The 21,663-nt window shown below is 43.3% G+C and overlaps 1 protein-coding gene across 1 annotated transcript in view; it reads left to right on the plus strand.

The window, feature by feature from the left end:
- Positions 1-21,663, plus strand: part of SLC38A1 (solute carrier family 38 member 1) — a gene marked incomplete at both ends in the record, with an annotated part of 49,915 nt that overhangs the window by 14,097 nt on the left and 14,155 nt on the right. Inside the window, 2 exons of the mRNA XM_084255998.1 lie at positions 3,182-3,257; positions 3,525-3,640. Coding sequence (XP_084112124.1) covers positions 3,182-3,257; positions 3,525-3,640 — 192 coding nt within the window. The remainder of the gene's footprint in view (positions 1-3,181; positions 3,258-3,524; positions 3,641-21,663) is intronic.

Here is a 21,663-nt window from a genome sequence, read left to right on the forward strand (position 1 = left end):
GGAAGGCTCAGAAGTTCTTCCAAGTTACTGTCGTTGCAATCTGGGGGTTGGTTTTCTTTTTGTGGTGTGCTTCTTCCCTGAGGAGTTGCTATGTTGCGTGTGGTTCTTCTACTCCCTACTGTCTGTTTTCTAATTTGCCGTATGCGTTGGGACACTGTGTTGCTGGGACTGGCCGGCATCTTGGGTGAGCTTCTCTGCTCCCCTCTGGCTCCTCCAGGAGCCATCTGTCAGTTTCAAGCAGTCTTTACTGAAGAAATGTCCCTGTTCTAAAATGGCGATGCGGGTCACACTCCCTGCGTGTCCAGTCTCAGGCACACTCTTCTGCGCACCTGGTCTGCCCCGGCTTTGGGTACTCGCTCCCCCTGTGGGCTCAGACTACTGGTCGGCAGGGGCCCGGCGTGGGCTAACTTCCCAGCTGGCCACTGGCTCCTCCAGGAGCCTCTGCTGGTTTCAAGTTGCTAGGTGGCGCCAGAGATCTCTCCTAGATCCCTTGGGGAGCTGTTTTTTTTTTTTTTTTTTTCACCCCGTGGGACAGGAAACAGAGCGGGAATGGTAGGGTAAACCTCAGCGGCTTTGGGGTGCTGTGTCTGCCCTGTGCCCCACTGTCGTGGAGAACCCACGCCCCGAATTTTGTGCCCCGGATCTCAGTTCCAAAGCCCTCAGGTCCAGGACGCGGGCTGTAGCCCAGTTCAGTGTCCACAGAATGGCGTCTTTTGCACCCCGCTCCCGTGCCTGGGTGCCTGGTTCCTGGATACTCAGTGAGGGACTTTCACCTCAGTGAGGGTCTTCGCGCGCTTCTCCCTGCAAGCCTAGGTCGCAGGCGCGGGGACCTGGGCAGCCCAGATCCCAATCTGCGTTTGCTTTTCAACCACGCTGCTTTTCCGCGCTATCCTGATCCCGATCCACGTTTGCTTTTCCAGAGCTCCGCTTTTCTGCGCAAGCTTACCGGGTGGCCCGGGGCTGTGTGCTGGTCCTGGCCTCCTCCTGGGGGGCGGGGTCTCTGTTTAATGGCGCCCGGAGCTCACCTCCGCGGTGAATCCTGCAGGGTTCTCCGCAGCTCCCGTTCAAGGGGTGTGGTGGCTACAATAGTTCCTTTCCACTCACAGTCCCGCTTGCTGCGTAGTTTGTTCTTGTTGGTCATTTTAGTGTGTTTTTTATCTCCTCTCTGCCGGTCGGAGAGTGCCGCCTCTGTGGGCAGGGGAGGGGAGCAGGGTTCTGCGCTTTTCTCCCTTCTAGTCCTCTTTTATGGCAACTTTCTTCTTCGGGTAGTTTGCTGGAGTCACCCGTTTATCTTTTGTGTCCCACTTCTCACTGGGACCTGTCACTTTTCCTCCCTATTAACTTTTTTTAATGGGAGATCTTACTCGCAGCGTCTCCTCGCCGCCATGTTGCTCCACCCTCTCCTCTCAGTCTTCTTTAAATGCTTGGTGTTCCTTGAATTTTTTAATGCCTTTCCATCTCTTTGTTACCTCTTTTCTGTTCGAGTCGTCTTTTTTTTTTAATCGAATGTTAGCATGTCAGGGAAAAAACTAGGAAATGTCATTTAATAACCTCTCACCTCTTTTGTGTTATTAATTCTCCAACAAAATACTCTTATCTAATGAGAATCAGGCTGGTAGAGATTAAAACAAGAAGATTATCTTCCTATTGTGCTGTCCATCCTTATCCAAATGGTGGCTATTGATTTACTTTTGGTTTTAAATAACTACTCTAATATTACTCTCCTCCCTTCATACCACACCTCAGTATCCCACCTGAATCCTCTTTAAGTTTCAATACAGAAAAAGATTCAAGTACAAATTCCTCACCTTGCAACTCCATGCATTGCTTAATTTGAACTTTCTGCCAACGTTTTGCTTTTCACTCTCCCTGCTCCTCCAAATGATCTTCCTAAGAGGGTGGACGGGCACAGGACTAGCACATCATGAGAGCAGGGACTGAAATATAAGTACTGGAGTCCCTTCCACCCTGGGGACACCCGGGTCCTCCCTTCGGCCGTCCCCTTCCTACCAGGTCAAAGCCCTTGTCTTCCTGGTACTTATACTCTGGTTGAACCTGAGCCGAGCTCATCTATCCAGAGTGGTTGGCAATGGTCTCATCCTTCAGGCAAATGAACCTGCCCATGCATCAGCAATTCAGAGTAACTTCCATAAACTGAATACGTATCTCTATTTAGGAATTAGTAATAGCTTAGGCTGCAGAAAAATCTAGTTCAGTAACAATGACGTAAAGAAAGCCACTTTATTCTCTCTATGATGTTTCAATTTTTCTCTCGTCTTGCAATCTTTATATTTCTGACAACATTTTTTTAACTTTTTTTAAAATTTGTTTTTATGTAGAAGAACTGGGGTGTAGGCCAGAGGTACAGGGGTGAGAAGATTCCCCAGAGACTGATTGAGGATCAGAACAGGTGGATCTACTGAAAAACACTGCTGAGGGGAGCAGTAGGCGAGACAAGAGAGGTCTGCTGTGCCATGTGGGTCAGTTCCCTGGCTGGGGATCAAACTCAGACAGTTTGACTATAATGGCCTTTTCTTTGCAATAACTATTGTTTTCATAATGGGGAATTTTTTAAATTATAAATTTAGGACATAAAGTTACACTATGAATCCCCAACTATATTTGATCATTCTTAGAGCATTCTGAGTTCGTATTTGTATATATGTGTATTTGGTTCACTTTCTCAGACTTTCTGAAGCTTTCCCAACTCAAGTCCCACTGCCCGATGAAGAGGAATGATTAATGCCTGTCACTTTTACTCTGCCTAGCCCTGTACTGACATTGTACACACACACTCTCAATTCTTCAGTAATGCTTTGAGATAAATGTAAAAGCTTTACTCCCATTTCACAGGTGAGAAGACTGATAAACAATATCATTAATATCATTATGTTGTACACCTGAAACCAGTATAATGTCATATCACTTATAGCTCAATAGAAAACAAACAAACAAAAAAGGAATAAGGTGAAGTACTTACTCTTGGAGCACTTTTGGTTTATTTGGTAAGACAAGAATGTAGACAATTAACATTAACAAAAATTCCAAAAAGTAGGGGGCATTGAATAGGGCTGTGGTACCTTTTAATGTGTAATGTGTTTCGGTAAGTGGTAAATTATTTTGTCATAATGTGAAATATCAAATCATTTTGAAATTAAATGTGTTATGCATGTCTTTACAGCAAGTTTATTTCTGATCGAGAAAGTCGAAGAAGTCTCACTAATAGCCATTTGGAAAAAAAGAAGTGTGATGAATATGTAAGTGTTATTACAATAAAGCATGCTTATTTTTTTAAATAACTTGGGACAGTTTAATTCATGTATCATTGTACCAAAAGCATAGTTACTTTTATTCACCACTATATTTCTTGCATCCTATGTGTCTTCTTCTAAAACCCATTTAAGAATAACTGGGGAAGGAGATCTTGAATTAGGAACTATATTGGTTCCTTACAGTGCTTTAAAGGCTGTGATGAACTTTTGGGGACGTTTTTGCTTAGTGTGAATGTTTGTCTTTTTTTCCAGATTCCAGGAACAACCTCCTTGGGAATGTCTGTTTTTAACCTAAGCAATGCCATTATGGGCAGTGGGATTTTGGGACTTGCCTTTGCCCTGGCCAACACGGGGATCTTACTTTTTCTGTGAGTATTGACATTATAGTACTTTCTGTTTTAAAATAGTATTTTTTGGATGTTTCTGTTCAGATGTAGAAGAAATTGAAAGTAGTGCTAAATGTATTTATTTTCATGTTTTTGCCAACTTGGCTAAGTTACCCACTTCATAGTGTTTGTTTGAATGATTTTTGAAGATGCACCTAATATTTGCAAGAAAGAAGGAGCGAATCCTTTCACTAATCATAAATACTGAAATGAGTGTTTATAAAAAGGATTAAAACATGTAAAAACAAAATTTTGGGGGTATTTTGGATTTTGCATGTCTCAGCCAAGTATGGCGCAGCAGACCTCTCCTGACTCGCCCACTGCTCCCCTCAGCAGTGTATTTCAGTAGATCTGCCTGTTCTGTTCCCTACTCTGTCTAAGGTGAATCCTCTCACCCCCACATCTCTGGCCTGTACCCCAGTTCTTGTAGGCATAAATAAATAAATCTTAAAAAAAAGTCTCAGCCCAGTAATCAATGGTAAGAGGTATTAACCCAGCCCGTCACCAAGTGCATGTTTGGCTTGTCACAACGCCTGTACCCAAAGATAACTATAAATTGATTTACAGTAAATATTCAAGAAGCATAGGAGTTTTCAGTGTTTGGAAAGTGAAAAATTAGCATGTACTTTTCCTTTGAGAGAAAAGAAAATGCGCAATTTTCTCTTTTAAATAAGTTCTTCTTCCTGTTGAGTGGGACCTTCTCCAGATGTCCAGGGGCTTATTTTCAGTTGAAACAAAATTATCCCAGAAAACTTCTCACCCAGTTTGATGCTCCTCTTAAACCTCAAAGGGGTGTGGGGGGCACTTTGCCTGGTGAGGTAAGGAGGAAATTCTTCTCTCCCAGACCTAACCACTCTAACACTTTTTCATTGGCCTTGCTCAATAATCTTCATGCTCGGTCGTATTTTTTAAAGATTTATTTGTGCATACAAGAACTGGGGTACAGGCCAGAGGTGCGGGGTGAGAGGAGTCACCAGATACAGAGCAGGGAACAGAACAGGCAGATCAACTGAAATACACTGCTGAGGGGAGCAGCAGGCGAGTCAGGAGAGGTCTGCTGCACCATGTGGGTTGCTCCCTGGCTGGGGATTTTGAACTCATGCTGCAGTGGCTGCAGATAGCTTCACAGGTTGCATCTTAACACTGTGCACCACCACGGAGGTCCTGCTGGGTCATTTTAATGGGAGCGTTATTTCCTTGGAAATAGTGCCCCAAAACAACTATTAATCCAAACTGTGCATATTCTCTCGAAAACTACTGTGGTAGTGCATTACTGCCCAGGCCATTGCTCAGAGATAAGAAATGCTAACCCATGCTGAGACTTCTTGTTAATATTCTTATGTGTATGTATAAATCCACTCGAGGCTCCTTCCTAGAATTAAGGCCTCTGTGTAGGACAATGAATTTAATGCGTTTTTCTTCCTTATTGTCAGCCTAAGTCAATCCAACTAGAGCCTCTTCTTTTTACAAGGGAGTGATAGGGATTTTTCGATGTGGGCTTTCTGTTTTTGTCTATCTTGTGCAAATGTCAGGTTTGAGGATAAAATGAGAGTTGGACATTTCTCTCTTTTTTAAAAGATTTATTTTATTTATTTATGTATACATGAACTGGGATGTAGGCCAGATATGTGGAGAGGGTTGAGAGGATTCCCTAGAGACAGAGTGGGGAGCAGAACAGGCGGGTCTACTGAAATCCACTGCTGAGGGGAGCAGAGGGTGAGACAGGAGAGGTCTGCTGCGCCATGTGGGTAGCTCCCGGGCTGGGGATAGAACTCAGGCCACGCCACAGTGGCTGGCGATAGCTTGATAGTGCTGAGACTTTAACCCCTGTGCCACCAGGGAGGCTTTGAGTTGGACATTTCTATGACGATTTTTGTTTGTATGTGTGAAACTGACACTGAAGATCCTGCAGGTGTGGCTCATGTAGCTGCATTTCTGAATTCCATTACATCAGCTTGAGACACCTGACTGCCAAGCAGTTCCTCTGCACAGTGGCTCTATTGTCTTAGCAACCCAGCTAGTTTCCTCCTTTTTAAAACAAGCAAATTGCACTGGGGAAATCTCAGAACCCTTCCAACCTTCAAAATCTGATAGTTCTATTTTCATTCATTCTAAAGCTGGAAATATGTTCCATTCAGAAATACATTTACATTGATTTTTTAAATTATTGATCTGAATCAAGTTATAGACAAATATAATTGTGTAAAGAATCAATTAGTTGTTGATAATAACTCTTATAGCTCTGACTTTGTTTTATGCTGAATCCTTACAATTCCAAGACTGGTGCTATTGTTAATTCCTGTTTCACAGATTAAGGAATGGGACATATATTTACTTTAGCATCTCTTTGTCACCATTCTGGGAATGCCCATCAGCCCTCTTTGCTAACTCCCTTGTTTCCATGTTCCACATCCTCCTCTTTCTGGATTTATTTCATTGCTTTGTTGCTGAGAAGAGATGAGTAGAAATAAAATTTTGAGACCTTCATGTGTAGTCTGACTGGATCAAGAACTCCAGATTGGCAATAATTTTCCTTCAGCACTTTGCCTTTCTATTGTGAAGTCACATACACTTCTGATTCCTGAGCTTTTATTTATAGCCAGGGTTTCTGGTTTTTTATGGAAACTTGTCAAAGCTCTTTGTTCTCAGAGTTCTGGAGTTTCAGAGCAATGCCCAACTTCATCATTGTGTTACATGGCTGGTACTTTCTCTTGTTTTAGAAATTCAGTCTTCAATTTTGAATAAATGTTCTCACATTATTGTGTTGGTAAATTCATTCCCCCTCTTTCTCTTTTCTTTCTGAAACTGTTATTCAGATTTTGGACCTTCTGGGCTAGTCCTCTGATTTTTAATTCTTTACTTTCATTTCTGTAAATGGTCACTGTACTTTCTAGGATATATATCCTCAGATTCTAGCTTTCATTTTAGAATCTTTCCTCACATGTCAGGTGGTCAGATTTTGTCCGTTATATTCAAGAAAGGGAAACAGGCTAATCTGAGCCTGGTACCTGTGAGTGTGACTCACCGACAACAGCTATACTTGCGATGCTGTCCATCGCCCTTTATCAGGGGAACCACTAGTGTCAGTGTCTCTATCGCTCTCCACTTTGACTGTTCACATCACCCAGAGAAGAACTTCTCTCTCTTGCCTGGAGGGCCTGGGCCAGGTCGTCAGCTTTCCGAGAACTAGATGGGAAAAGAGAACAGGGCAGGGGGTGGGGGGATGTGTGAATATCTCAAAATGCACACTGTGTTCACTCCATCCCCTTTTCATTACAGCACCCTCTTCCCTACAAATTATGCCTAGTCCTTTACCCAGGGGTTTATATTTTAGACTTTCCAGAGTATGCATCTTCAGACTTTTGCCAGGTTGTAGAGGAGCAATCGCTCAGTTTTACAGAGTAAGTGCCTTGTCTGGGGAATCTAGCTATTTCTTGAAAGAAGTCCAAGAGCTCCCATTGTGCAGCTATCCCAGGCCTGGCAGGTTCACTGTTGATTCAGGGAAATGGAAAAAGAATCTTGGAGTCTTAGGTATATCTGACTTGCCTTGAATGCTGAAGCGGTGGACCATATACACAGGCAGACCAGCAGGCAGGCAGCAATTGAAGCTCCCAGCTCCCACTATCTTTGGCTTCGTGGCCCTGGTGTCCATAATTATAGGTGCACATGCCCTGTGCTCCTGCTCTCAAGTGCTTTTTGAAGTATAATGCAGTATCATGTGTGGATAATGAGGCCTGGGAACAAAACAAAGCCGCTGGTGGTGGGAGGTGAAAAAAAACCTGAGTTACCCCATATTCCTTACAGATTCTCTTTATTTTTTGCTCATCCCTTCATTATTCCCCATTTCCACCAGGGCCTTTTGGGGATTCTGTGGTTTACATTTGATTGGTTTTGACTTTCTCCACTGCTAATTTAAGTTTCAACTCTGCCTGTTTTCTAGGTTCTAAGGTTTGTTACTGTTGTCTCATGACAACTTGTGACCACAAGTTTTATGCCTTAAAAAAATCCTTTTCCTGGGATATCAGAGGGAGCAGGAGTAAGTTTCTGGTATTCAACCAACCATTCCTAGAATTCAGTTACTTTTTAATTACACTGGCCCAGGGATAATTCATCTCCTATCTCATGACTCTAGTTTCTGATTGAAGAAGAGAATTAGGTAAACTTGACTGTTGCAGGGAGATTTTCCCCAGATGAAACTTTTATAGATCATTTGCTGTTTGCTATACATACTAAGAGCAAGCACAAAACACCAAATCTTTGGGCTAAGATTTGTTAATGCATGTGTAGAAAGATCCTTATAAGCTTTTCACAAAATTACAAGTTTTTAACAGAATGAGAGCTCTCCTACCTCAGAACAAGCATTCACTCTGGCCAGCTGCTCCAAGCCAAGAATCAGTTGGCAGGAGCAAGACATTTCTTCTGGTTCAGGGCCCTGTCCCAGACACATACTGGAGCCGGAGGCCCAGCCTGCCCTGACTTCTTTAGAAAAGCAGCTGGGAAGGCTCCTCCAAGTCTCACTGAGGCTGGGTGCCCGGCCCTTCTCTTGGGTCATCTGCAGCTTGCCGGGGTTATTTCTGGTACTTGGATGAGTTTGGGGTTCATTTTTTTTACCTAAGCATAATAGCTGTCATCCTGTTGAACACACATCTGATTCAGTGAATAATCCTGTTGTGAGGTTCTGTGTTTCCCTGAATTCTGAGGCCTTCTAATTGCATCTGAGGAACAGGAAATGTGGTGGTGGGGAACCTCAGTTTACCTGTTTTGAAGAATAGGTTCTCAGTATCCAGGCAGCGACCTGGGATGCCCTGGAGCACACGTATTTCAGGGTAAAACTTTCCTCAGAAGGAGATTTAAAAAAAGGTGGTGGTTCCTGGAGAAGGAAGGCTCCTCTTATGCTTCTAACCTTTTTACTCAGTTTCCCTATAACCTATCATAGCAAAAGTTGGGGTTAAAAGTCAGTATTAACATGGAAGAATAATAGGCTTTGTTTTATTTCATAATAGTGTCACCCACTCCCAGCCCAATAGGAAAGTTATATTTTCTAATGATTTCAATAAAAGGCATATATTTTGTAGAAAATCAATCTCTTTAGAGCATATCATCTCCACATAGTGCTAGGTAAATGGGATTTTATTACATAGACTCTGATAAAGCAATAAATGCTGTATATTTTCCCATAACTTTTTAGCAGTTTAAATCATAAAATAATGAAAATGGAGAATGTACTTCACGATACTTCTGAGACCTCAAAGAGCTGTCATAATTTATTATAACCACTGGGTTTATAAACCATGTTTTTGAAATGTTCATTCTGAAATAATACAATCAGTGTCAAACAATTGTTTAGATTTTATGTGAGTTGATTATAATTTCATACCTCTTTGGTTCTTGTTTTCCATTTTCTAGCTGACTTGGGTAGTGGTCGTGCCACTAAAAAAGATAAGGTATCTAAAAGCATTCTTTGAAAAGTGGCATGCAAAAGCCTTTTCTTCATTAGTACCAGTTCCATAGGGCTGTTGCGGAAAGTCAATGAGAGTGTGTGTGTGTGTGTCTGTGTGTGTGTGTGAGAGAGAGAGAGATTGAAAGAGAGCCAGTATTACCTGTGTAGTAATTTCTATCAGGTAGTAACTAAATGGTTAACATTTATTGAGTGGTACCTACATATGTCACATTATCTCATTTAATCCCCATCCAACAACACTATGCATTAACTGTTATCACGATTTTATAGATGAAGCAACTGACGCTTAATAAGGACTCAGAAAGGAGGGGAGCTAGGCTTTCCTGGCCCCAGGCCCCGTGCTGTCCAAACACTTCATTGCTCTTTAGTGTTGCATTCTCTAAAACCAAACTTGCATTTTTAGTCTACAGCATGACAGGAATTTTATACACATCCATGGATACCTGCATGTTAATGCTTTAGCTTTAAAATTACCATGTATGGGCTCTGTTGGTGGTCTAAGGGTTAAGTCGTAGTGTTATCACCACTACAGCCTGAGTTCAATCCTGGCCAGCAAGCTGACACACATGGCACAGCAGACCTCTCCTGTCTCTCCCGCTGCTCCCCTCAGCAGTGGATTTCAGTCAAACCACCTGTTCTGCTCCCCACTCTGTCTCTGGGGAAGCCTCTCACCCACTGCACCTCTGGCCTAAACACCAGTTCTTTTACGCAAAAATAAATAAAAATTTAAAATAAAATTACCTTGTCAACTCAGGTATCCCTGACTTGTGTTGCTAGTGTTCCACTAAGAAACGTCACCTTTAACGTAATGAAAAGTTTTGTTATATTGAGTTACCAAATTATAGATCGGGGTGCTCAAGTTCATGGTCACAGCAAGTAAAATCTATGCCAGAAGGGTATTACAAAACCAATAAACCTTCTGAATTGCTCCATATTTTTCATATCCACTGCCTGATTTTCCTTCATGTGCCTTTTAAGATTTGTCTTTAGGAATCTTTGCATTTAATTCCTTTCAAGGAATTAAATTAAACTTTGTTATTGAGGATTAAAAACCAATTGGTGCCCTGCCCCTTACTTCCAATCTCTTATTTCGGTTGCCTCTGTGATAGCCACATCAACCCTCCTGCTCTCCTGTAGAGGCTGCCTGCCCGTGCCCCTCTGCCTTTCTCCTACCCCATCCCCATCCCAGCCTCTACTCTGCCTCCAAATCCTAATGGACCTAAAAGTCCAGGTTAGATGCATTTCCTCCAGAAATACTTCCCTGATCCTTCCAGGCAAAAGAAGGACCGCCTCCTCGCTTTACCCTATAATTTTAATGTCTAATAGCCAGGATTGCTTCTGGTCTTTCGACATGTGTTTTACATTCCCTGTTGAACTACTCTGAACCCTACAAGGCAGGATTAATGTCTGATTATCCTTTGTTCCAATTAGCCCCCTTCTCCCCAATGAGATCTAGAACAGTGCTTGCCTAGAGCTGATCTCAGAGCTGCCCTAGAATAAATGAATGTGTAAAAATTAGATTTTGCAAAATCAAAAACAAGACTTCAGAACAAAAACCAAGGCTCTTGTAATTGTTACAAACTTATGAGAGGAGAAGAAAATCAACCAAAACGCTTAACTCACCCTCAGATTTAAGCAGCTTGTAGGTTTGTCATGGGTCATGAGGTCAGCACAGGAATGCTTCCCTCATTGAAAAGTTCTAAACAGTTCAGAGGCGGTTAAGAAAAACTGTATGGGGCTAGTATGCATGACTAAAAGGACATTCATTGTTAAAGTGCTATTTTCAAGAGGATAGTAATTGTCATTGTCAGTTTATAGCAATTACCTTCCCTTGGTAGCTGGTTGTTTGCCTCAGTTGCAGGTGATTTCTCTCTTTTGCTCAGTATTTACTTTTGTGGACTGTTTATCATCATCCTCTGACCAAAAAGACACAACATTGTGTTGTCTGTAAATCACAGTGTTGACAAAGCAAGCAATAAATACGCATGCCAGAAAGTCTAAAATCAGATCTGTGAACTGAGATCAGGGACCAGGTGCCTATTCCTTCCACATCTGATTTTATAGTTGAGCCTCCAGAGGGGTAGAAAGAAGAAGAGCTGGACCCAGAGCTTTAGTCAGCGCATCACCCAGAGTTCTGTCCATATATTATAGGTGTCGCATTCCAAAAATGGACATCTCAGTCTATCAGGAGGTTTTATTCTTAAATAACTGTCTCAGCATAGTTCTCTGAAATCTCTAAGTATTTTTCAGCCAATTCTGTATTGTGAGATTACACTGTTCCTTTGCAAATACCCTGCGTATTCTTGAAGTGCCATTGCTTTTTCACTTGGTGCTCTATTCTACGCTTTCTATTATATTTATACACTTTGTTATATTTATATGCTTTATGTGTATTATTATATTTATATACTTTTAACTATATTTATATACTTTATATTTATATACTTCACATTACACTTTATATTATATACTTTATATTATATGCTTTATATATTCATATTTATATACTTTTATATTTATATATGCTTTATATTCTATATATATACTTTATGTATTATATGTATATGCTTTGTATTATAGTTATATGCTTTATATTGTATTTATATACTTTTTATTATATTTATATAATTCATATTTTATATTTATATGACTTTTTATTATATATATATATTCCCTAAAAGTCAGACTCACACCCAAGATGATAATTTTGCTCTTAGTAGCAGAGACGGCCTGTGTGATATTTGTCGAATGTTGTCTTTTCTGTACACTCCAAGTATATACTCAGTACACTTGGTACAGGCGATTCTTTGCCTCCAAGGGAAAGATGAGATGGGGTGTAGTGATATAAGAATGGTGTGGTGAAGAGGAAGTCATGAGCTCTTCCGGCTGCCCCCGGGAGGTCCGTGGGGAGGGTGACACTCATCTCCCATCTTGTCAACCAGTTCCTCATTTTCAAATTCTTTGAGGTATAGTCACCGTTCCTTAGAAATGATCTGAAGAGAAAATTGTCCTTCAGCTGGCAGCAGAAATCACTGGCATCAGCCTCTTGGAATAATAATACTGGAAATGGCACATCAAGCTTGCCAGCAACTGAGCTCCATGTGAAAGCACAGCGCAGTCATTGAATGCTACCGACCTGGATTGGATCAAGACAATTTCAGAAGTAGGGAAGTGGGAGCAGTGGGTGGGCTAAACATAAGTCACCATCTCATAGACAGAGTCGGGAAGTGTAGGAGACCGTCCCACCCACTGTGCTTAGAAGTTGAGCAGTTATGGTTAATGACTCATCTGCGATGGGTCTGATAAGAGATTCCAAGAAGTCAGTTCTCGGGGCCCTGGGGAGGGAGGAGCTGTGCGTGTGTGTGTGCACACACCTGTACACACGTGTCGAGAGCACGGCACTAGGTCACTTAGCCTGAAAAGTACACAGTAAGAGTTACTGGAGGACAAAAGCGTGACCTCTGAAGCCCTGTGTTTCTCTGCCAGAAGTTGCCTCTACATACTGCCTGGATTTTAACGGTATCATTCACACCCGGGATGCACAGAAAGCGGCCGTGTGCTTGTGTTTGGGATATAGCAGGCCAGATGTGTATGGGCTTAGTACTCAGCATCATCCAGAAATCCTGATTTTCAATGTTGTTAATCAAAGAGTGGTCATTGGTTTGGTCATGTGGCAAACTGCCCACCTTCTAGGCCAGGGAGCCTTGCCTTGTCCTGTGACCCCAGGACCCACCTCCCCCAGCACTTGGCATCAGTGATGCATGTACCCCGCTGTCGGAGGCTGCCAGCCTCCATTGCAAACCACGGCTACCCACATCAGGCTTGTGTTGCTCGACACTTACTTTTTAAAAGGATTTTGTCGTGCCAGCAAGGCTCAGAGCAGGTTCTCTATGATCCAGGCAAATGGGTAAAGGAGAGTCCTGGAGCCCTCCGTGGCTTTTTTAGGCTTTTATTGAACTTTTTACATCATTTGCAGTGCGATGACCAGGTACATGGCAGGCAAGGGGCAGGCCTCCCAGCCCCAGGCAAATCTACACACTTTCTGGGTTCTCTGCTTCTTTGCTGCTACTGTTCTGTTTCTCTGCTATGCTCCTGCTGTTGCTGCTGCTTCTATGGTTCTGCGGTTCTGCTGGTGTCCCCGTGATGCCGCCCTTAGAAGCCCGTCTCTCAGCCCAGGTGTGCCCACTTAGGCATGAGCACACCCCACTCCAGGTGCCCACCATCAGGCACACTTGCAAGACCACAGGTGTGGAGCTTAGATGCCAATGGCTGGAGGGCGGAAAATCCTGACAATTTCTACTTACCCTACAGATTTTAAAGAATAGTTTCAGAGGCTCTTCATAACAGCCCTATTTATCACCCCCATTGTGTAGATAAACAAAGATTCACAAAGGGTAAGGAACTTACCCAGGGTGAGGAGGCGGTGGGAGGAGGGAGGGGCCGGGTGATCCGATGCTGTGTCCTCTCCTGTCTCCAACATGTGCATCATTACCACGGAAACAGACTAGGGAAGTGTGAGTGAAGCCCCAGCCCATCATTACTAATGGAGTGGGAGGCCAACACCCCCCAGAAACACACATCCCTTATTTCAGCTTATGTGCAGTTTTTCTGTCACTCGGGAGTCACCGTTAGCGTATGGTAAAGAGATCCTCACTTTGAAAGGTGAGGATCTGGGTTTAGGGGAGCAGAAATGGGTTATCCTTGAGGAACGAAAGAAGAACATGGGTATGTCAGGAGTTATAAATGGAGCGCCCACAAAACCCACAGCCCTCTACAACGACGCTAAACGAAAACAGGAAGTGGTGGTGAGAATAGCGCGCTTTCTGACTGCTACGATGTAGGGTAAGGTAAAAAATCAGGCTTTTCTGCCCTCCCGCCATCAGGATAGATGAGGGAACCCTGTGATCCTGGGTGCATGCCTGATGGCGGGCACCTGAAGTGGGTACACCTGTGCTAAGACTGTGCTTTTAAGGGCGGCGTCACAGGGATGCCAGTAGAAGCCGAAAGAGAAGAAGCCCGAAGCAGAAGCAGAGAAGGCCAGAGAGCTCAGATAGAGTGAAGATTTGCTGGGGGCTGGGAGGACTGCCAGCCTCCTAGCCCCCCAGCCCCCCTGCCTGCCACATACCCGCTGAACCCCAATAAAAGACCTGCAAAAAACCACTGAGGACTCTGACTCCTCCTTTACCCGGTCTGCTGGATCAGAAAACCTGCTCAGTGGCCATTCCTGCCCTTACATACGACTTCCTCATTTAAACTCAGACTCTTGCTAACTTCTTTAGGCTCACAAAGCATCCATTAAACTGATCAAGTCTGTTTCTGTCGGCCTGTGTCTTTAAATGCCGCTTTCTTTTTAGGGTTGTATTAGATATCAATGCATGTTTCTTTCTCTAGACGGAGTAAAATACCTAACCAACAGCCAGGGTAGTTTAATTAAATTAAAGCTCTAGGAAATGCATGTGTATGTTGTAAGGTAAGTGATTATCAGGCTTTTCTGCCCTCCCGCCATTAGGATGGATGACGGACCCCTGCGGTCCTGAGTGCATGCCTGATGGCGGGCACCTGGAGTGGGGTGTGGGCATGTGTAGGTGGGTACCCCTGAGCTGAGAGACTGGGCTCATAAGAGCGGTGTCACGGGGAACCAGCAGAGAGAATGAAAGAAAGCAGGAGAGAAGGAGACCACCAGAGAACGCTGGAGAGCCCAGGAAGAGTGAAGATTTGCCGGGGCCTGGGAGGCCTGCCAGCCTACTGGCCCTCCCAGCACTCCTGCCTGCCCTGTACCTGGTAAAATGGCAATAAAAGCCTGAAAAGCCACCGAAGGCTCCAGGACTCTCCTTTACCCATCTTCTCAGATCATAGGAAACCTGCTCCGTGCCTTGTTGGCACTACAGTACCCTTCCAGAACCTGCCCTAGAACCACATTGAGGCCTCTGGTGTGTGCCCCTTCCCTGTCCAGCTGAAATGCTGCAGCCCCTCAGTACCCCCTAAAAGTTCCTGTGTCTGCTAGCTCTCTGCAACCCTAGCCTGGAAAGCCCCTGAGTCTGAACTTTAATCTCTCACACAAGTGACACTTTTTTTTTTTACTATTTTTGTACAGTAGTTGGTTTCTCCACTATGTGCAGTCCCCATAAATCTCCCATCACCACATCATCTGTGAAGTGTCACCACAGTGCCTGTGCTCTCCCCTCCTGTTTTGCCCCTCTTCCCCCTCCTCCTCCCCGCTGGATGCCTCAGATCTATAGTTTTTGCTTGCAAGTTTTATCTTTCTTTTTTTTTTTTTTTGATCCTTTGTTTGTATTCCCTCTATTCCTCCTGTAAGTGAAACCATCAGATATTTTTCTTTTCCTTCTGACTTATTTCACTGAGCATCATCCCTTCCAGCTCCATCCATGTTGCTATGAGTGGCATGAGTTTATCATTTTCGATTGCTGAGTAATATTCCATTGTGTATATAGAACACATCTTCTTGATCCGAGCATCTGTTTGGGGGCCTTTAGGTTGTTTCCATGTTTTAGCTATTGTGAATAGAGCTGCAATAAACACAGGCCTGCAGGTTTCCTTTCAAATTAATGTTTTTGTGACAAGTGACACTTTGAAGTCTTGGTCTTCACCCTCAGCTAGGTTTCTCTAAGCTGCCCAGCCCACCTGTCATTTCCTGTCCTCTCTGCAGCAGTGTTTTAAAAACGGATTTCACATAGCTATTTCCTTCCAGAAGCTGGGCATGGAATGGAAGAACAGGGAGAGGGGATAAAAGATGAAAGAAAAAGTACAGGAGAGTGGAGACAGTTTGGAAAGATAGAGGAAAGGTTGGCGGGGGCGTGGGGTGGTGGAATGGTGTTATGGAACAGCTGGAGAAAGACCTGGCCAGAAGATAGTACTATTGCCTGCAAGGATGTCCAGTTCACTTGAACTGGAGTTTTAAATTTTTTGGAATAATGGGCATGTGTATCTATGACTTCTAGAATAGTGCACTGCTGTGGATTAGTGGGAGATGATAATAGGTAAAAGCAGGACACCTGTCCTATGGAGTTTGATATGAGCTACACTGCTCATTTAATTGAGGATGGTAAAGTTTTCTACCTTTGTGTTTAGAAAAGAACTATATGGCCTGGTGGGCCTGAGATCCCTTTTGGAAGGAAGGATGCATGACAGGGGTGGAGTGGATGGCGGGAGATGCGACATTGAAAATAAATTATTTTATTCATTTAAAAAAATTTTTTTGTAGTGGCCTCCCTGGTGGCCTAAGGGTTATGTCTCAGTGCTCTCACCGCTAAGGCCTGAGTCCCATCCGCGGCCAGGGAGCTGACCCACAAAGGGCTCAGAAGACCTCTCCTGTGTCGCCTCCTGCTCCCCTCAGCAGTGGATTTCCGTCAATCCACCTGTTCTGCTCCCCGCTTGGTCTGTTGAATCCTCTCATCACCCACCCCTCTGGCCTACACCCCAGTTCTTCTGCACACACACACACACACACACACAATTTTTTTGTAAATGCAATCTATTCTAAGTAGAGTCTGCCAGAATTAGCTCTGTAACTCATAGTGGTAAAATATAAGTCAGTTTAAAATATGTGTCCTGGTGCAGTAAGTGATGCCTGGTTGCTGAGCAAGTCGACCAGATCGCCTTCCACACTGAGAGCCCATCCACGTCTCCCAGGAACGTGCCTGCTTTAGCTGCAGCGTTTCCCTTCACAGCAGCTCCCTGGAGTCCTCCGGGTACGTGGTACAGGTCCTCCACTGCTGGGCAGACCTGTGATGGCCACTCCTCTAGTACAGTGGTTGTGAGAAGCAGAAACACTGAGATGTGCATGATGTGCATGCTACTAGGTCAGAACTCGCAGCTTGAAACTCTTCTACACCAGGTGTGGGGCATGGGCCAGCATGCCCTGGGAGCCTGTTCAAAATGCAGAGTCTCAGGTCCTACCCCAGACTTACTGAATTAGAATCTTATCACAATCCTAAGGGATCTGAATGTGCACAGTGGAAGTTGAGGATAGATGCTTACGTGCTGGAAGGACAGAGTCACACTGGGGGGGGGGGGTTGGTGAAGTGGTCTGTTTTCTGAGAGGAATGGGTACTGGGAGAGATGAAGGCACTCACCTGCCCAGCAGTCTTGACCACTCCCACCCCAGCTATTTCTGGATCTACAGAGTGGCTGATACTTCCTTCCCACTTCTCCAGGGGGCTCTGATGCTGGATTGGGAGTGTCATATGATTTCTTGTTATAGTGCTAGGCTTTTAAAATATAACCTCATCTCAAAGTGTTGTGGTCTCTTTTTTTCTTGGAGGGAAAATTCATATAGAATACATCCCCCAATTTAAAGGATAGAATCTGATAAGTTTAAAACCAGTCATGAAATCTCTACCACAATCCCATGGTGTAGAACATTTCAGTCACCTTAAATATTTGGTTACATTTAATGTCACATCTTTCCATTTTATTAGGATGAAATTTATTAAAACATTCTCCATATAACATGGAAGAACAGAGAGTTGGAATCCTAGCAATGTGACTCAAAGCAATAACAAATAAATGCTCTTAAAACAGATGTTTAGCAGTTTGTTGTTTAAGATATGAACCAAAATTTTCTTAGAGTAAAAAATGCATCAGATATATGTGAGAAATCACGGAAAGCAAGAATTCAAAAGTGGTTAAAAAATCCCAAGAATATTCTAGATCCCAGGAATATTCTAGAGCAAATCATTAAATAGTTTGTTTATGTGCAATTTTGGTAGAAAATATTGCTGCACAGAGGCCAGTAGGATTTTCCTAAGTAGCCATGCCCAACTAACTTCATATTTTGAGGTGAGTGAACTAGTAGGTCACAGAACTCTCTTAGGTCAAATCTGTCTTGGCTTAACAAGATATCTGCATAGCTTTATGTGACTTACACATGTGATTCCAATATTTGTGAATTCATTTTGTTTTTTTTTTTCAAATTGTTTTATTAAAGTAACCTTGGTTTATAACACTATATAGGTCTCAGAAGTACAACGTTATAAATCAACATCTGGATATACAATGTATGTTCACCACAAAGTCCATCCTTTACTATACAATTGACTTTTTTTTTTTTCAAAAGATTTATTTATTTATTTTATACAAGAACCGGGGTACAGGCCAGATGCATGGGAGGGTGAGAGGATTCACCAGAGACAGAGCAGGGAACAGAACAGGCAGACTGACAAAATACACTGCTGAGGGGAGCAGCGGGCGAGATAGGAGAGGTCTGCTCGCCATGTAGGACCCTCGCTGGCCGGCTGTGATCAAACCAGTGCTGCAGAGGCTGTGGACAGCTTCACAGCGCGCTCAACCACTTGCGCCACCAGGGGAGGCCCTATACAATTGACTTCTTTTACTCAATTTACCCTCTCTTCTTTCCCTCTTCCCTTCCAGTAACCACTATTTTATTTTAAATTATTTTTTATTTTTGAGGCAGCAATGGTTTATAAACACTATATATGATTTAGAGGAATAAGTTCACACCTCCTCAGATGTATGTCACCACCCCATACCCACCACCAAAGCACCCTTATCTCTTTACTATAGAACTGCGGACCCCTCTCCCATTTGTTCTCAACACCCTGACTCTCTCTGGTAGCTTACAGTCGTATCTAGGGTTTGTTTTCTTGAGTTCTGTGAATTCCTTTGTTTAGTTTCTCTGTATTCCATGTGTGAATGAAATCCAGTATTTTGTCTGTTTGCTGATTTATTTCACTTAGCATCATCCCATCCAGTTCCATCCATGTTGTCAAAATGTCAAGATTTCACCCTTTTTATAGCTCTGTAATATTCCAACATGTATATATACCATATCTTCTTCTTTTTTTTTTTAAAGATTTTTATTTATTTACACAAGAACCGGGGTACAGGCCAGATTCACAGGAGGGTGAGTGGATTCACCAGAGACAGAGTGGGGAACAGAACAGGCAGACTGAATGAAAATACACTGCTGAGGGGAGCAGCGGGCGAGACAGGAGAGGTCTGCGCACTATGTGGGACCCTCGCCGGCTGGCCGGGATCGAACCAGAGCTGCAGAGGCTACACAGCTTCACAGTGCGGTGCTCAATCGCCTGCGCCACCAGGGGAGGCCCTATACCATATCTTCTTAATCCACTCATCTGTCATTGGCATTTAAGCTCGCAATTCCACTCCTTGGTATTTTATCCAAAGAATGAAAAAACACTAATTTAAAGAGAAATGTGCATTTCTGTGTTCATCGAAGCACTGTTTACAGTAGGCAAATTTGCTTATTCTGCACTAAAAATCTCCTAGGTGCTGTGTGTGTTATTGGATATATATAGATAAGTAGGTTAGGCCATGGCTGTGAATTACACCTCTGGTCAGTGGTGAGCGGTATAGACATTTACATGAGATCCAGATGAAATGAAAAAAATGAATCACTCCCACCCCTCTTTGTTAGCACAGGGATACCAGGTTATGTTTCTCTTCCAGGAAACCACAATTATATGTCCAAATATGTAATTAGACAATTTAGGGCATAATCATGCTCAAAATAAATATTTAAATAAGTCCTTGAGTCCCCCTTCGCATCCTTTTTCATGGTTCCCTGCCATGTCTGGACCCTCTTAATCTCTTCTAGAATCTCTCATAGCTGCTTAGACAATTGATTGTTTCTTTCAAAGAATCTAATAAGGTGATGTACTTGTCTAAATTTTAATCCCATTAGTCCTAGATTTGATTATTGCCTGAAGCATTCTTAGAATTTTACCTACGAAATTTGCTTCTTTGTTTTCTGTTTCAGTTTTCAGTCTTTCTCGGGAAGCTCTGTATCTTCATAGGGACGGAAAAGAAAGTCTGGTTACAGGCCAAGGTTATCAGACGCACACTACACATGCTTTGTCTGGGGTGCGATGTTATGTCTCTGAACGTGGGAACAAGGGGATTGTTTTCACCACTGTGGGAGGACCTCATTTGGCTGTTACTAAGTGTGGGGAAGAAGATAGGTGAGCTCCCTGCTAAAATCTTCCCCAGCAACATTTTTATCCCACTTGAAAAAGAGCAAGAGGTGATAGGAGTTTGTGAAGAAATGCTTTATCTCTTGCCAAGTGCTGCAGGCCAGCTACAAAGGGATTCAACTCAATAGACAATGTTAAGAGGCAACCTTGTGCAAGAACCCAGAGGTCCCAAGGGCTGCTAGCTAAGGGACAGACAAGCAGCTTTTTCCTTAGAAGTTTCCTTTTGTTAATAAGTACCCAGTTCTCTGGGTTTGGGGCCTTTGGTAAATTATTATGCAGATGTTAGTACTTTACTTACCCTCCTGCTAGACATGGTTCCTGCAAAGTCACACTCTTTCCTGATTAGTTTATGGCCTGGGGTGACTTCCCTTCTCTCCTAGCCAGGTCCCAGGAGAATCAGCTGGACTGGGCAAAGAGCCACTCCAGAACACCACAGATGATCCTGAGACCACAAGTGCCCTATCGCTGTGCAATTCTGTGCCACACAAAGACCATCTCTGGCCTGTCTGGTGCACTTCTAGAAGCTTCTACCTACTGTTCAGTGGCCCTAAAACCATACAGAGTCAACTATGAAAGAAAACCAAAGCCTGCATCTTCAACATAAATATCACTTATCTTTTAAGATAGGAGAAATCATGCCCAGTTATGACCACCCCACTACCTTGTGCTCTGAAATAGTACAAGCCGAGCTCAGTTACCTGTATCTCAAAACTACCGGATTGGTCAGTAAATGCTTTCAGTTCTGCGTCCCTCTATCAGAATAGAAAATAAGGGACTCACCCTCTTGCACCCTGATTTCAGCTAAGTCAGTATAAAACTGAATACACTTCCTTACAATCCTGTCTTAATCTAATTCTCCTTTATTAGCTACTCAGTTTGACCTTCACCCAAGTGTTACATTTTCCATTCTTTCTCCCAGTGTTTGTTTTACAAATTCCATGAGCACTACCCTTTTTTATGATCTCCAGCCAGTCTCTGAAGCCCATCACCCTCTCCATTGACCATTCTGTTCTCATCTATCTGCTCCTGGGAACTCCCGGCAGAGCAGAATAAAATGCTCTAAGACACAGAGCTCAAGGGCACCCTCCCTGGCTGGGGCAGGGAAGGCATTTGAGGGGACGTGTCAGTGCCCTAAGCTGGGCTCCCACAGGAGTACAGGTGTTGGGGGGTGGTGGGTGACAGACACACAGCTGTGTGACATGCCAAGAGCTTCCCAATAGAAAAATATTGCTGTAATTGCACTAATGTGGAATCAGTTGTGGTTCTGTATTGTTTTGGGGATGTGTTTTCCTACACCAAGAAGTGAGTGGCTCCCTTTGGGGACTGGAAATTTTTTCTTTTTAATAAATAGGCTTTATTTTCAATGCTCTGTCTGTTGTAACCAAACGATTCAGAAATAATCTATGTCATCTCCCACATCATTTTAATTGTGCTTTTTCTTAAGGAGGGTTCAAGAAGCAGCCAAATGTACTGAAACAAAAACATGAGTTCATCATTCAAAAAAAGTCTTTTCATTTCTGATTGTCAGAATTCCCCTCATTAGTGAAAGAGAAGCTTATTCTTTTAAGAGG

The sequence above is a fragment of the Talpa europaea genome (assembly GCF_964194135.1).
Source record: "Talpa europaea genome assembly, chromosome: 15".
NCBI classification, from domain to species: Eukaryota; Metazoa; Chordata; class Mammalia; order Eulipotyphla; family Talpidae; genus Talpa; species Talpa europaea.